The sequence below is a fragment of the Zosterops lateralis genome, assembly GCF_965231275.1.
Source record: "Zosterops lateralis genome assembly, chromosome: 20".
Lineage (NCBI taxonomy): Eukaryota > Metazoa > Chordata > Aves > Passeriformes > Zosteropidae > Zosterops > Zosterops lateralis.
The window spans coordinates 816,437-830,831 of record NC_139780.1 but is presented as its reverse complement, the minus strand read 5'-3'; the positions used below and the strand labels follow the sequence as shown (position 1 = coordinate 830,831).

The 14,395-nt window shown below is 58.1% G+C and overlaps 1 protein-coding gene across 4 annotated transcripts in view; it reads left to right on the top strand.

The window, feature by feature from the left end:
• Nucleotides 1–9,639: 9,639 nt before the first annotated feature.
• Nucleotides 9,640–14,395, top strand: part of GRIN1 (glutamate ionotropic receptor NMDA type subunit 1) — a gene marked incomplete at both ends in the record, with an annotated part of 32,311 nt that continues 27,555 nt past the window's right edge. For all 4 annotated transcript variants that reach the window (XM_083875953.1, XM_083875952.1, XM_083875951.1 and 1 more), the window contains 2 exons: nt 9,640–9,897; nt 13,402–13,536. In XM_083875953.1, the coding sequence (XP_083732079.1) occupies nt 9,640–9,897; nt 13,402–13,536 (393 nt within the window). The remainder of the gene's footprint in view (nt 9,898–13,401; nt 13,537–14,395) is intronic.

The following is a 14,395-nucleotide window of genomic DNA, read 5'->3' as shown; positions in this document are numbered from 1 at the left end:
CCCAGGAATCTCCGGGAAGGGGAATCAAAAGGAAAAGCCCTTCCTCCCTTTGCTGTTGAGCCCCAAGAGCCCCTCGGGCTGTAACTCATCAGCAAATCCCTCCCTCGGGCCGGGGCTGGGAGCCAGAGCTGTGGCACTCCTGCACAAAAAGGAATTTCCTGGTGAGGTGAAGCCCCAGCCCCAAACTGGATTGTTTTTCCCCATTGCTGGCCCTGATTCCTGGAGGAATGTGAGGTTTGCCCCGCTGGGATCTGTCCCTGCTCAGTTCTGGGACCCACCTCCTCCTCCCCAGGGCAGCACCACATTATCTGAGCCCTGACCTGATGGAACAGGGCCAGGCAGGTCCTGGGCTGCAGCACAGGGGAGTGCCCAGCTGTGCCCCAGCCAGCTGTGCTCCACCACATCTGGATTGCAGCCACAGCCTCACCCCAGCCACTGCCCCTCCTGAGGGGCTGCACCAGAGCCAGGGCTGCAGGAGCTCCTGGGGCTGCTCACAGGGGTCAAAGGCCAGTCCATCCCTCAGGAGATGCACATTTGCAGTCAGAGTTTATTCCTTGGTGAGCTCTGGCTGTTTCAGGGGCTGCTCCCACTTGGAGCTCAGGTGGGACACCAAACTTTGGGCCCCCCCCGATGACAAGTGACACAGCACGAGCTCTGCCTCCCAAAAACCACTTTCCTTGATTGGAGTGCTCTGGGCCAAGGAAAGGAACCTCTGGAAACCTTCCCAGCCTTCAAGCCTGGGGAGGATAATTGGTGATGTCTGGCAGGAATGAGCTGTTGGACCCCAGTGAAAGGGGTTCATCCTGAACCATCAGCATTTTCCTCTGTCCCTGACCCACCTCTGCACCTGAGCTGAGTTTGAGGACAAAAGGGGGAAGGCAGGGGAGGTGTTTGTGCCTGTGGGAGACGTTGTGGGCTCAGCAGGAACAGCAGTGTGGGAACACAGAGCAGAGCCAGAGGACAGGCTGCTCTTTGCTCTGGCTCCTGCATCAAATCTGATATTTCTCCACCTGGGAGGACAGTGTTCTACCCTGGGATATACTGAGAAATGTGCCAGATGAGTGTCAGAGACACTGATTTATCTCATTTTAATTTTTATTTATAATTTTCCCATGTAAATAATTTACTTATTTTATGGAAAACAAATAGCAATGGCAGCAAGAACAGCACAGGGGGATTTAAAGAGCTGCAGGGCCACTGGGCAGTTCTGGGCGCTTGAGTCTGTCAATCCCTGCAGAAGAAGCCCTGCAAACCTCTCAGGCCAAGAGCAGAGTCTGCACAGCCCCACAGGAGAGCCCTGCCTGTTAATTGGTGCTTGGAAAGAGATCTGAGCCTTCCTCCACTCGCTCTGTGCCTGCATCTGCTCACTGTTCCACCAGAAAAATGCGTGTTAGGGATAATTAGCATGAATGCCTTTGCGGGCATGATCTAAGTGGATAAAAAAAGCAAGGCCCCTAGAGAACAATAGTAATTTCTATTAGATGAGTTTATATAGATGGAAAAAAAGAGTGGATGAGCTTTCAGGTATAATAGCCCTCCTTCAAGAATAATTAGGAATATAATTGGGAACAGCAGAAAAACACAGAATGATAAAATAGTTGGGGTTGGGAAGGAGTTTTAAAGCCCTTCTCATCCAACCCTCCTGCCATGAGCAGGAACAGCAGTGCCAGGGGTGCCCAGGGTGGGATTTTTGGGGGTCTGGGCAGGGACAGGGGCTGGATGGATGGTCCTGGTGGGTCCCTCCAGCTCAGGGGATTGTGTGATTCTCTGATTCCATGACACTTCACACCAGGCAGCCTCACCTGTGTGTTTGCCTTTCTAGGAAGCCCATTGTGCTTTCCAGCAGTGCTGACTCCTAAGTGCATTGCAGGAGCCTTCAGGGAAGGAGATGAGATAAAAGCAGCGTTTTCTCTAAAACTGGTGCTGTCTCATCATGTTTTCACTTGGGTATTTTTTTTTTTAATTTTTTTTTAGGCCGGTTTCATAATAGAACTTGTGTAATCAATCTTTCTTTCTGTCCTCACTCAGCAGCAAGATTTTGATCTCCTATCAAGCATCAATCACACATGACAGGAGGGCACGGCTCTCAGGGGATGGGTTTGTCACCACATTCCCGTGTTTTGGGTGGTTTTGAGCTGTCACCCACCAGTTTTGAGCTGTTCTGGTGGTTCTGGAGCCCAGCCAGGCTTCCCCTCCAGCCTCCTGGGGTGAGGACACCCAGTGCAGCCCCGAGCCTGGTGCCACTCAGCTCCTGCCCCTAAATGCCACATTGTCACCACTGGGGCAGCCTGGCCTTTGTCTCTCTTGCTCAGCTCCTCCCAAGGCTGTGCACGTCTCATTTATCATGTTTTGGTGCCTTGGAAAGCCACGTCTGGCAGACTGGAAAGCCACTCTCAGTTTGTCCTCCCAAGGTCAGGAGTATTCACAGGGAGCTGCACAGGCTGGAGAGGCCACGGAGCTCCTGAAGCTTTGCAAAGACATGAACATCTGCCAGCAGCAGGATGAGGTGCTGAGCACTGAGATGTCCCTGCAAGGGGACAAGGGGACGGATCCTCTTCTGGCTGGGGCAGGGCTGGGACCCCAGGGATGCTCTGGGCACTGTGGTGGCTCCTTTGAGGGGACAGGAGGTTGGGGTACACACCCAAAGGAGATGCCCACTGCATCCTCTCCCATGTGGAGTTCAGAGATGGGAACTCCTGCACCCCTCACTGTGCACACAATGTCCTGGGTTTGTCTCTGGAAGGGCTGCAAGTTCCAGAGCACCTCATTTGCCATTTTTCCTTCCCCTGTTTCAGCTTCACTGCAGCTCCAAGAGGTTGGAAATGCCCAGAGATCTCAGTCTCCCCTTTACAGGGCACAGCCATGGCCCAGCAGTGGTGCCTGTCACCACCTGGGCTCTGCTGGGAACAAACAAACACCTGGAGAAGCTCCTGCTGCCCCTTTCCTGGGGATTTTGGCCCCTCCAGCCCCTCCAAACACTGGGATGGTTTCTGCTTGAGCAACCACCACTCCTTGCAGGGGACAGGGTGGAGATTGTTGCTGTCCCCCAGCATTTCCAGGGGAATGAGGGTGGCATTCCTGGTGCCAGCCCTGCTGCAGGAAGGCAGCAGAGCCATCCCTCTGTGCAGCTTTCCCAGGGACACCCAGGCTGGGCACTGTCCAGCACCAAGGGCTGCAGGGGCTGTTCCCTCTGTGCTCCATCCCCATCACCTCTCCAGGCTCAGCCTCCTCTGAGGTGAACAAGTGCAGGAAATCCCCAAGCAGTGACCAGCCTCTCTGAGGTGCTTTCCAGCCCTGCTGGGAAATGTGGCAGTCCCAGGGGACTGGAAATCCCTGAGGACAAGCTGTCCCATCCCCTGGGACACGACGTGCAGGAAGCTGAAGCTCAGCTTCTGGCTGCTTTTCCAGCAGAAAAATTGGAACGTTATCAAGATGAAATTTTCCCCGCAGCGCATTTCAAACACGCAAATCCTGGTTTTTCCCTTGGAAAATGTTCTCAGTTGAACTTGCCACCCCTCCCACTGCACATCTGACTGTGTTTCTTCACACTCAGCTCCCTCTGATTGCACAGGAGGTGCTTTGGGGTTTCTCGAACCGTTGATGTTCCATGTCCCGTCCTTTTACCACTCACCCAAGGTGTCCCTGCCTGCTCAGGAGCACCCTGGTGTCCAGGAGCCAGAGTAACTCCTACCCCTTGTCTGACCTGCCCCATCCCTGTGTGTGCCCAGCTCCCGGGGTGGAGGCAGAGCTCTGCTGGGAGCTGGGAATGCAGAGATACAGTGACCTGCCAGTGCAGGGGGAGAGACACCTCCATCCTCATCCCCTGCTGCAGGATGATGCTGCAGCTGCTTCCTGTGGCAGCAGGGATTCCAGATGGGCCAAACACTCTGCTCAGGAGGGCGGGAAAGGCCTTGGGGAAGGAGCTCCTTGCTGTGGGGGGAGCTGGGTAGAGGAACCACAGATGCCCATGGATACCCAGAACAGGGAGCTGTGCTGCCTGGGGACTCCAGGAGACACTTCTGAACAGCAGAGTGGGCTGGGCTCAGTCCCTTTCAGCTGGGAAAGCATTCAGGGAGAGCACAGGGACTTAGGGACTGCAGTCCATCCTGGGTGTTTTCTGGAAAAGAGCTGAAGATGGGGCTCGAACAGCTGCTGGAGCAGCTCTTGGGGAGTTTTTCCTCCAAACGTTCTCAAGGAGAGTTTCTCCATTTTTTCAGCCTCTTTGTAAGGAATGTGATGCCCAGACCTGCAGGCAGCTGTGCAGGGCTCCCCAGGGCTTCCTACAGAGGCTCAAGCCATTGCCAGCTGCTGCTCTGACTCCTCAGGGTGAACCCAAGGATGACAATGCCACGTTTTTGTTTGGAAATTAATGATCTCTGAGCCCCAGGTCAGTATGAGAGGTCACATTTCCAGTCCATGTCTCCACTGGATTTGCAGTCCTGTATGAAAAACAGGATCAGCAATATTTGCTTCTCCTTCCGTGGCTCTACACTGCCTGTCCTAAAATACATTCCAGTTCTGTTCTTATCAAAGACTCCAAGTGATTTGGCACCATTATTTGCTATCTCACAGATTTTATCACCAGATAAGATTGCTTCCAGAGCAAAGGCAGGAATACTGAAGTGGCAAATGCATTGCAAATCCTTTCATCCCTGCAGGAACACCCACATCCCACAGCAGCTCCTCAGCCCCAGGCCTTGGAGCTTTGCCACGGGCACTCAGCGTGTGCTTTGCTCCATTTTACACCTCACATTAACCTTGCAGCTGCACGCAGACAGCATCTCTACAGCCTGTGCTGCAGTCACTGCTCTCAATCCCATTTCAGTTTTATCAAAAGAATTGTTTGGTAGCTCCACAAGGAGTGGCACAAATTGCATGTTCCTATACGCAATATAGGAATTGCTATAATGAATTACTAAAAATATTTAATTTTGTTTTCTATAAAATTCCCTATTGCCTTTTCTACCATGCTTCACCCCGAGAAGTTTCCAGCTGAGTTCAGTGCTGCTCCTCTGAGGTCTCCAGGTTTTACACTGAGTTCCCCTGGCCGTGGGTGGGAGGAATTGCAGCACTCCCTGGTGAGGGGACACCTCCCCAACACCCCTCCCACGCTCGTGGCAGGCAGAGGATGCCACACGAAGAGCAGGATCACACTGCATGAATTGCTAACAGATCAATCCTTGCCCTCAGCCATGGCCAAGGAGTTGCCATGATGTTCCAGGAGGCAGCGACAGGGAAAGCAGAGAGAGCAGCCCTGGCTGCCAGGACCAGCTGGAGGACGTGTGTCGTGGTTTGAAAAGCAAAACGAGTGAGAGGCTCCAAGTCAGAAATATAATTTAATAAGAAAAAAGGTAAAAAGGTAAAAAAAAAATAATAAAATCAATGCAATAACACCAAAGAGCACTGACAGAGTCAGAACACACCCTGAGCAGGGTGGTGGGAGCAGTCCAGGTGAGGGGCTCTTCCTGAAGCAGTGATCCCACAGAAAGGTCTGGGAGCTCTGCTCCTCTGGGAATCCAGTGGCTCAGGGCTGCTTGTCCTGTCCCAAATCCCAGATTCTCTCCAGGTGGGAATGCTTGGCTCCTCCCCCTGGGCATTGGGAGCATCTCCCAATGGGATGAGGAGTCGTGCAGTGGCTCCTTGATGGCCCATTAAACAGAGAGAGCTCCTGGAGGGAGTTCCCTGTGAGTCCTGGGCAAGGCATTGATGGGCCATGAGCAGAAGAGCCCAAAGGAGGGGCCTGGGAAAACACTGCCCCACCTGGTTCCAACAGCTCATGGGGATGGGGATGGAATAAACACTGTGTGCACATCCTACACTGAAACCCAGGACAGACGTGGCTGTACACAGCCCCCACCTGGGAAAGCCCTGCACACTCCTCTGCCTTCAGAGGATCAAAGAGCCCGAGGACACAGCAAGGGGGACACTCGTGTGGTGACAACATCTGCGCTGGCTGAGCCTGGCTGCAGGGAATTGTCATCCAGGCTGCTCCTGCTGCCAGCACAACATGGGTGGGGGACGTGGCCTGAGAGGGAAGCAGGAATTCTTCAGATCTCTGCAATTGTGGCAGATACAAGATTCTCTGGAGACAAAAAATGAATGGAGGCACACAGGGAAGAGCCTGCCTCCTAAGCATGGCCATCCCAGAGTCCTGGGCAACACAGGAGGGACTCAAGAGCTGCACTCTTCCCTGCAGGAAACTCCAGGTAATAAGAGGGAAAGAGCTCTTGCACTCCAAATAATGTTTCAAATCCTGCCTTTTTCCTTTGTCTTCTCCACCAAGGCACCTGCTGTGGCCAGGTCTTGCCTTTGTCATTCTCCTGCCATCACACCCACCAGGATCCAGGTCTGTACAGCCCACTGCAGAACAGTTTCCTCCCACACAACCTGCTGCAGGTGCCCCTGGAAGGCAGAGGGAGGAATGCAGTCAGCTCTGTGCACACTGAGGGCAGGGAATACAACTCCCTTTGGTTTTCACCCTTTGTCCCTTCAAGACAAACCCACACCCTGTGAATCCAGCAAGGCCCTCACTCCGTGTGTGGAGCAGTGGGAACGACACTGAAAAGGGTTAAGCTTTCCTGGAAATCTGTTCCAAGAGCACAGCAGGGTTGGTGTGGAGCTCCACGCCAAGCACTGCAAGAGTTAAGGCGAGGTGGGGCCCTTTTCCTTCTCTCACAGAGCAGCATCACCACCTCCATGGGTTTCATTGCCACCCAAAGCCATGGTCTGCAGCTCCCTGAGAGGGTCTCCGGGCTGGAGGAGGCTGCAGAGCCCCAGCCCCAGCACTCTGAGCCCTGCAGCATTACACAACAGCCATTTTGCTCCTGCAGCTCCTCCCGAGTGCATGTGGGCAATGTGGGACACAGGCAAAATGGTTTCCATGGCAACTCGCACTTCGGAGATGCCAGCGAGAAAATTCGCGTTGGGGGAAAATATTCTGCTCCGACTCGCATCGCGAAGGAAGGACAGAGGTGGGCTGGCTGCAGCAGCACCCCAGAAAATAAAAATATCCCTGGTGGTCTTGGCTGTGCAGTGCTCGGTCTGTTCCCTGCCTGGGCTGGTTGGGACATTTGTGACAAAGCAACACCCTCTCACTACCTGCAAAGCTGCTGGTTTTCTCCAAAAAGGCCTAAAGTGGAACTCTTGGGAGCAAGGTGCTGTTCTGGCCTCCTCACCCCTCTGGCCTTGGGACAGGACAGGAGTGAAACTCAGTCTCTTTCTGCCATGGAGCTGGACTGCCCTCCAGATGTTCGCCACTGGACACTGTGCCTCCATTTCCTTCAGCCCAACAACAGGTAGATGATGAGAAACCCCAAGGAATCTCCCCAGCAGGGAAATGTGAAGGTCACGTCCCAGAGCAGTTTGGTGAATTTAATGGAGGGAAATGGCTGGTTGCCCCGTGAGATAATGTCTGGGAGAGTGGTGGCTCTGTCTGGAGGGTCAGAGCAAAGCCAAGGGAGGAGGCTCAGTGTTGGCTGAACATCCCTGCCCAGGAGCTGGGCTGGTCAGGGGAGGGTTCTCCAGCCCTGAGTGCACACAGGCCATGGCAGAGCCCGTGTCCCACACAGCCCATGACAGAGCCCGTGTCACACACAGGCCATGACAGAGCCCGTGTCACACACAGGCCATGACAGAGCCCGTGTCCCACACAGGCCATGACAGAGCCCGTGTCACACACAGGCCATGACAGAGCCCGTGTCACACACAGGACATGACAGAGCCCGTGTCACACACAGGCCATGACAGAGCCCGTGTCCCACACAGGCCATGACAGAGCCCGTGTCACACACAGGACATGACAGAGCCCATGTCACACACAGGCCATGACAGAGCCCGTGTCACACACAGCTGTCCCCAGCAGAGCTGTGGCAGTGTGTGCTCCACAGAGGTGCTGCAGAACTGGGGATCTTGGTGTGGGGAACAAACCCACAGACCGTGCTTTACCCTTGGGCCCTGATTTACTGAATCCCCGCTGTGTCTGAGCCTCCCGAGGCACCGGGAATGGCCTGAGCCCGAAAGGTGATCACTGATCACTGATCACTGCAGGGGAGGAGGGCAGAGCGGGACCCCCAGAGCACCCCCTGCACCAGGGACACTTGCAGGAGGTGCGGGATGGATCACACTGCACTGGGGAGCCAAGGGACCCGTGCACTGCAAGAGGTGCCACAGAGCCCGGGCAGGACCTGCACAGAGCTCAGCACAGAGCTCAGCACAGAGCCCGCACAGAGCCCGCACAGAGCCCGCACAGAGCTCAGCACAGAGCTCAGCACAGAGCCCGCACACAGCCCGCACAGAGCTCAGCACAGAGCTCAGCACAGAGCCCGCACAGAGCCCGCACAGAGCTCAGCACAGAGCCCGCACAGAGCCCGCACACAGCCCGCACAGAGCTCAGCACAGAGCCCGCACAGAGCTCAGCACAGAGCTCAGCACAGAGCCCGCACAGAGCCCGCACAGAGCTCAGCACAGAGCCCGCACAGAGCTCAGCACAGAGCTCAGCACACAGCCCGCACAGAGCCCGCACAGAGCCCGCACAGAGCCCGCACAGAGCTCAGCACAGAGCCCGCACAGAGCCCGCACAGAGCCTGCACAGAGCCCGCACAGAGCCCGCACACAGCCCGCACACAGCCCGCACAGAGCCCGCACAGAGCCCGCACAGAGCCCGCACAGAGCCCGCACACAGCCCGCACAGAGCCCGCACACAGCCCGCACACAGCCCGCACAGAGCCCGCACAGAGCCCGCACAGAGCTCAGCACAGAGCCCGCACACAGCCCGCACACAGCCCGCACAGAGCCCGCACACAGCCCGCACACAGCCCGCACACAGCCCGCACACAGCCCGCACAGAGCTCAGCACAGAGCCCGCACACAGCCCGCACAGAGCCCGCACAGAGCTCAGCACAGAGCCCGCACAGAGCCCGCACACAGCCCGCACAGAGCTCAGCACAGAGCTCAGCACAGAGCCCGCACAGAGCTCAGCACAGAGCCCGCACAGAGCCCGCACAGAGCCCGCACAGAGCCTGCACAGAGCCTGCACAGAGCCTGCACAGAGCTCAGCACAGAGCCCGCACACAGCCCGCACAGAGCCCGCACAGAGCCCGGGCAGGACCCGCACAGAGCTCAGCACAGAGCCCGCACAGAGCCCGCACAGAGCCCGGGCAGGACCCGCACAGAGCCCGCAGCACCCTGGGCAGGCAGGCAGGGAGGGAGGGAGGGAGGGGGCTCTGCCGCAGCCCCCGGGGCGGGCGGGGGTCGCGGGGCGGGCTCGGGGCGGGCTCTGCGGCAGCGCGGGGCGGGCTCGGGGCGGGCGGAGCGGCGGCGGCGCGGGCGGTTCAGCACCGCGGAGAGCGCCCGGCAGCCCCGCACCGCCCGCGCCCAGCCCGGGGGGCTCAGCCGGGGGGCTCAGCCCGGGGAGCTCAGCCGGGGGGCTCAGCCCGGGGGTCACAGCCCGGGGGGCTCAGCCGGGGGGCTCAGCCGGGGGGCTCAGCCCGGGGGTCACAGCCCGGGGATCTCAGCCCGGGGGGCTCAGCCCGGGGGTCACAGCCCGGGGGGCTCAGCCCGGGGGGCTCAGCCCGATGGGGCCGCGCTGAGCCGGGCGGGCCGGGGGCGCGGGGGGCCCGGCGGGCTCCGGGCCGGCCCTGGATGAGCACCATGCGCCTGCTGCTGCTCGCTCTGCTCTTCTCCTCGTCCTTCGCCCGCGCCGGCTGCGACCCCAAGATCGTCAACATCGGCGCGGTGCTGAGCACCAAGAAGCACGAGCAGATCTTCCGCGAGGCCGTGAACCAGGCCAACAAGCGGCACGGCACCTGGAAGCTCCAGCTCAACGCCACCTCCGTCACGCACAAGCCCAACGCCATCCAGATGGCCCTGTCCGTGTGCGAGGACCTCATCTCCAGCCAGGTACCCCGGGACGGACACCCATCCCCTCCCCGCCCATCCCCATCCCCGCGGTGCCCCCGGCCGAGGGTCCTGCCCGGGGGGCCCCGGGGCGCGCTGCCCGCATTGCAGCCTTTATGTAAGAGCGGCCCGCGCCCCCCCGGGCACCGCCGGGCACCGCGCACAGCCCGGGCACGGGCACCCAGAGACAGCCTGGGGCACCCACGGGCACCCTGGGGCACCCACAGAGACCCCCGGGCACCCACAGACACCCTGGGGCACCCACGGACACCCTGGGGCACCTGCACAGCCCCCAGGCACACACAGGCTTGCACACACCCCATGGGACACCTGCCCTCCCCACCCGGGTCACACACACACCTCAGAGCATCCATGAGGTCACACACGCACCCCGGGGTGCACACGGGCATCCAAACGCCCCCGGGGCACACAGGGGATGACAGCAGCACCCTGGGGTGCACAGGGGCACCCACAGAGCCCTGGGCACACACACACCCTTTAGGGCACACAGGGGCACACACACATACCCCGGGCACACACAGAGCCAAGTGTGAGCACACACGGGCACACACACACCCCTGGGGCACACACACACACACCCCTCAGGGCACATGAAGCCTGAGAACATACAAACTAACACAGACACAGCCCTTGAGCACACACAGACTCACACACATACCCTGAGCACACACAGATTCACACATGAAGCCCCTGGGCACACATGGACACACACAAAGCCCAGGTGTGCACAGGCTCACACACACACAGGGCACACACAGACTCACACACACACACAGGGCACACACAGACTCACACACACACTCTGAGCACACAAGGGCCCCCATGCACTGAGTGGGTGCACACACATGTTCCCCCAAGGCTGTGCATGCACACAGCAATGTGCACATACACCCATAGCACACACAGAGACACCCACACACACCCCGGGCACACGCAGAGCCAAGTGTGAGCACACACAGGTGTCACTAAACTGTGGGGAGCTGTGGGCACAGGGAACACCATGAGTGCAGGCAGAGTGTGCACTCACACACACTGTGGGGATGGCCATGGGCTGCACTTCATGTGCACACACCACATGCCATGTGCACACCACTCCATGTGCACACACAGTTCATGTGCACACACACACTCCATGTGCACACATGCACACACTCCATGTGCACACACCACAGTCCATGTGCACACACCACAGTCCATGTGCACACACCACAGTCCATGTGCAAAACCCACACTCCATGTGCACACATGCACACACTCCATGTGCATACACCACACTCCATGTGCACACATTCGATGCACACACACTCCATATGCAAAAACCACACTCCATGTGCACACACACTCAATGTGCACACATTCCATGTGCACATACACACACTCCATATGCACACTTGCACTGCAGTGCAAACACAGGCTCACACACATGTCTGCACTTGTGGCAGCGTGCACAGCTGCTGTGACATACAGACACACATGTGTGTATGCAGGGACTTGGCACACCCACTGCCACACGCACACACCTGGGACACGGGCACACGCCGCTGGGGCTGCAGACAGACACACAGGCACACAGACACAGGGTGCACACATGCACAGGCACACCGTGCACAGACACACAGACACACCATGCACACACACACAGACACACTGCGTGCTGTGTATGGCCGTGCACGAGCACAGACTGACCCTCCCCGCTGTCTCCACGGGTCACTCTCAGCACACCCGAGGGTGCTGCACTCCCAACCCTCAGTGCTGGTGGGTGCAGCCTGGGGCGCACCCGGCCTCTCCACCTCCCCTGGGTGTGCTCGGGGTGCAGAGCCCGGCTGTCCCCCACCCCCAGCCCATCATTGGGGGCCATCGGGGGGGGACAGGCAGGACAGACCCAGCCCGGAAGGTCCGCGCAGGTGCCAAACCCTCACCTCAATTGCACCAACGCCCCCACCAAGGAGCCTCACCCAGCTCGAGGCTCAGAGAAATGCGTGTGCGCACCCCCAGCGAGGGCAGGGGCCGGAGGGGCCGTGGGGAGCAGAGCTGACTCTTTTACAGCTCAGCATCCCGCTGGGGAGGTGGAGAGAGCTGAGACATCCCTGCGGTGGGGCCGGGCCGGGCAGCAGGGGATGCTCAGGGGCGTCCCGCACCATTCACCGCTCCCAGGTGATGGATGCTCGTGGCTGTGACACCAGCACGTCCCATCCCTGCGGGGCTGAGCTGGGGGTGGCCGGAGAGGGGCACCGGTGTCTCTGTCCCCCGAGCACAGGGGGCTGCGAGGCACAGGAGGGGCTGGCAGCCCCCGCCCGCAAAATGGCTCCTGCAGGCGGCTGCGGTGCGGCACAGCACAGCCTGGGCACAGCGCAGCTCCCCGAGCCCCGCACAGCCCCCCGAGCCTGCTCCTGCCCCAGGGCCCCGCTGGGTGCAGGGTCTCACCCCCCTGTGTCAGCACCAGGCTCCTCTGCCCAGGGCATCCCCTCCTCCTGCATCCCCAGGACCTTCCCTCTCCTCCTCTCCCCTCTCCTGCCCTTGTCCCAGCTCCTTCTGCACCCTCAATTCACTCCCTCCCAAAGCCAAGCAGGATCTCCCTCTCCTCCCCAGAGCCCCTTCCCCAGGCAGGCTCCATCCCCCTGTCCTGTCCTGGCGGTCTGTCCGTCCTTTTCCCCCCAGGGCTCCTTCCCCAGGCAGGCTCCATCCCCCTGTCCTGTCCTGGCGGTCTGTCCATCCAGCCCAGGTGCTGAGCACACCCTGGGCCTTGGGCAGACACTTGGGGAAGGAAGAGTTGTTTCCTCCAGACATCAAAGCCCTTGCACTGATCCGCCCTAGCTGGAGATCTGTCACCAGCTGGGGACATTCCTTTTGCTGTCAAAGGATCTTGGTGCAATAAAACATTTCCAGGGATTACCCAGCTCCTTCCTCTCCTCTTTGAGACAGAGTAGAATCCTGCTGGAGACTAAAATCCCCAGCTCTGCGTAAAAGCAGAATTTTGCCCCCGTTTTGGTATATCCATCCTTCCCCAGATGCTGAGCTGGGGGCAGATCCCGGCTCCTGCCCCTGCCAGGGGCCAGATGTCCGGTTCCCTCCCTGGCCCTGCGCTCCCGCCACACTCCCAGCTGACCACTTTGCTCCTAATAGTCCTCAGAGGGGAATTACAGCTGAGTATTAAATGTGTGGTTAAAGAAATCGTATTACGCAGCGTGACTGGAAGGGAGATGCTTCCTTTTTAATCTGTAATCCATGGGAGTTATTAGTTTAGCGAGCGGAGCGCTCGGGCACGGCATTCCATTAGGGCATAGCCCTGAGCAGAGCCACCACATCCATGGCACCACAGCACCCCTGGCTCCCAGCACAGCCCTCGATTCCCCATTCCCACTCATTTCAGTGCCTTTAGCATTGCAGAAAAGAAAAAGGGGAAAAAAAAAAATAAAATAAAGTCACTGCTGGCCAGCCGATGCGCTCCCGTGAAATAATGTTTGTGTCGTGTATCCTGTCCTGCAGGTCTATGCAATATTAGTTAGCCACCCTCCTGCTCCCAACGACCACCTAACACCAACACCTGTGTCATACACAGCTGGCTTCTACAGGATCCCTGTCATTGGTCTGACAACACGCATGTCTATCTATTCTGATAAGGTAACTGATGCATGTTTCTGCTCTGGTACCTCATACGTGTGTGTAAACCAAGAGTGCCCAGCAGGAGGGTTAATGATGTCTGCACTCTCTCTGTGTGTCTGTCTGTCCATCCTCTCCAGCCCAGCCTGCACTCCCTCTCTCTTTTTCTCTCTCTCTCTCTCCTGCATTCCAGGGTACATAATTTTTTTGCAGCTGCCAGTGTTGACCTACATAGTGCAGGATGATTTCTGCAGCACTGCTCTCTGCCAGGCTGCCGGGCTCTCTGCTCTCCAGCCACGAGCTTGGCCCCTGCCCTGCTCACTGCTGACAGCCAGGGGCTCCTGGGGGCTTTGGGGGCCTGGGGAAGGGCACAGGATCCTGTTAGAGCCACATTGAGCAGGATCTCTCTGGGTCTTGGAGGTTGTTTGGTTGCATTCACTTCTCTGGGTTTGTGGGATATTGGTAGGGGAGATAACAGAATATCCTGAAGCTTCCCATGACACTCAGTGTGGTCAGCACTCAAGACAGAGGTTCAGAATCCAGTGTCTCAGCTGTCCCTGTGGGAATTTCACTGGATGACGTCCTGTCATGTGTAGGCAGCACCTGGGCAATGAGGTGCTGGCCTGGCCTTCAGCTAACAGCCCCTTTAGTAAAGGAAAAAGGAGGAGCTGAGCAGAGCCAGGCCTTCCAAATGCCCTTGCAGGATTTCACCCAGGCACACCAGCTCAGTGGGTGAGACCGAGCCTGTTCGAAGCACGAATCGGCCTCTGCCTGGAAAATGTGAATATTCAAACATGTAAATGTTCAGTGCAAAAATAGTCACTCCACCTACATGCTAAATGAAGTCAGATTTCAGGAGGAGGAGGAGGAGGGAGGAAGA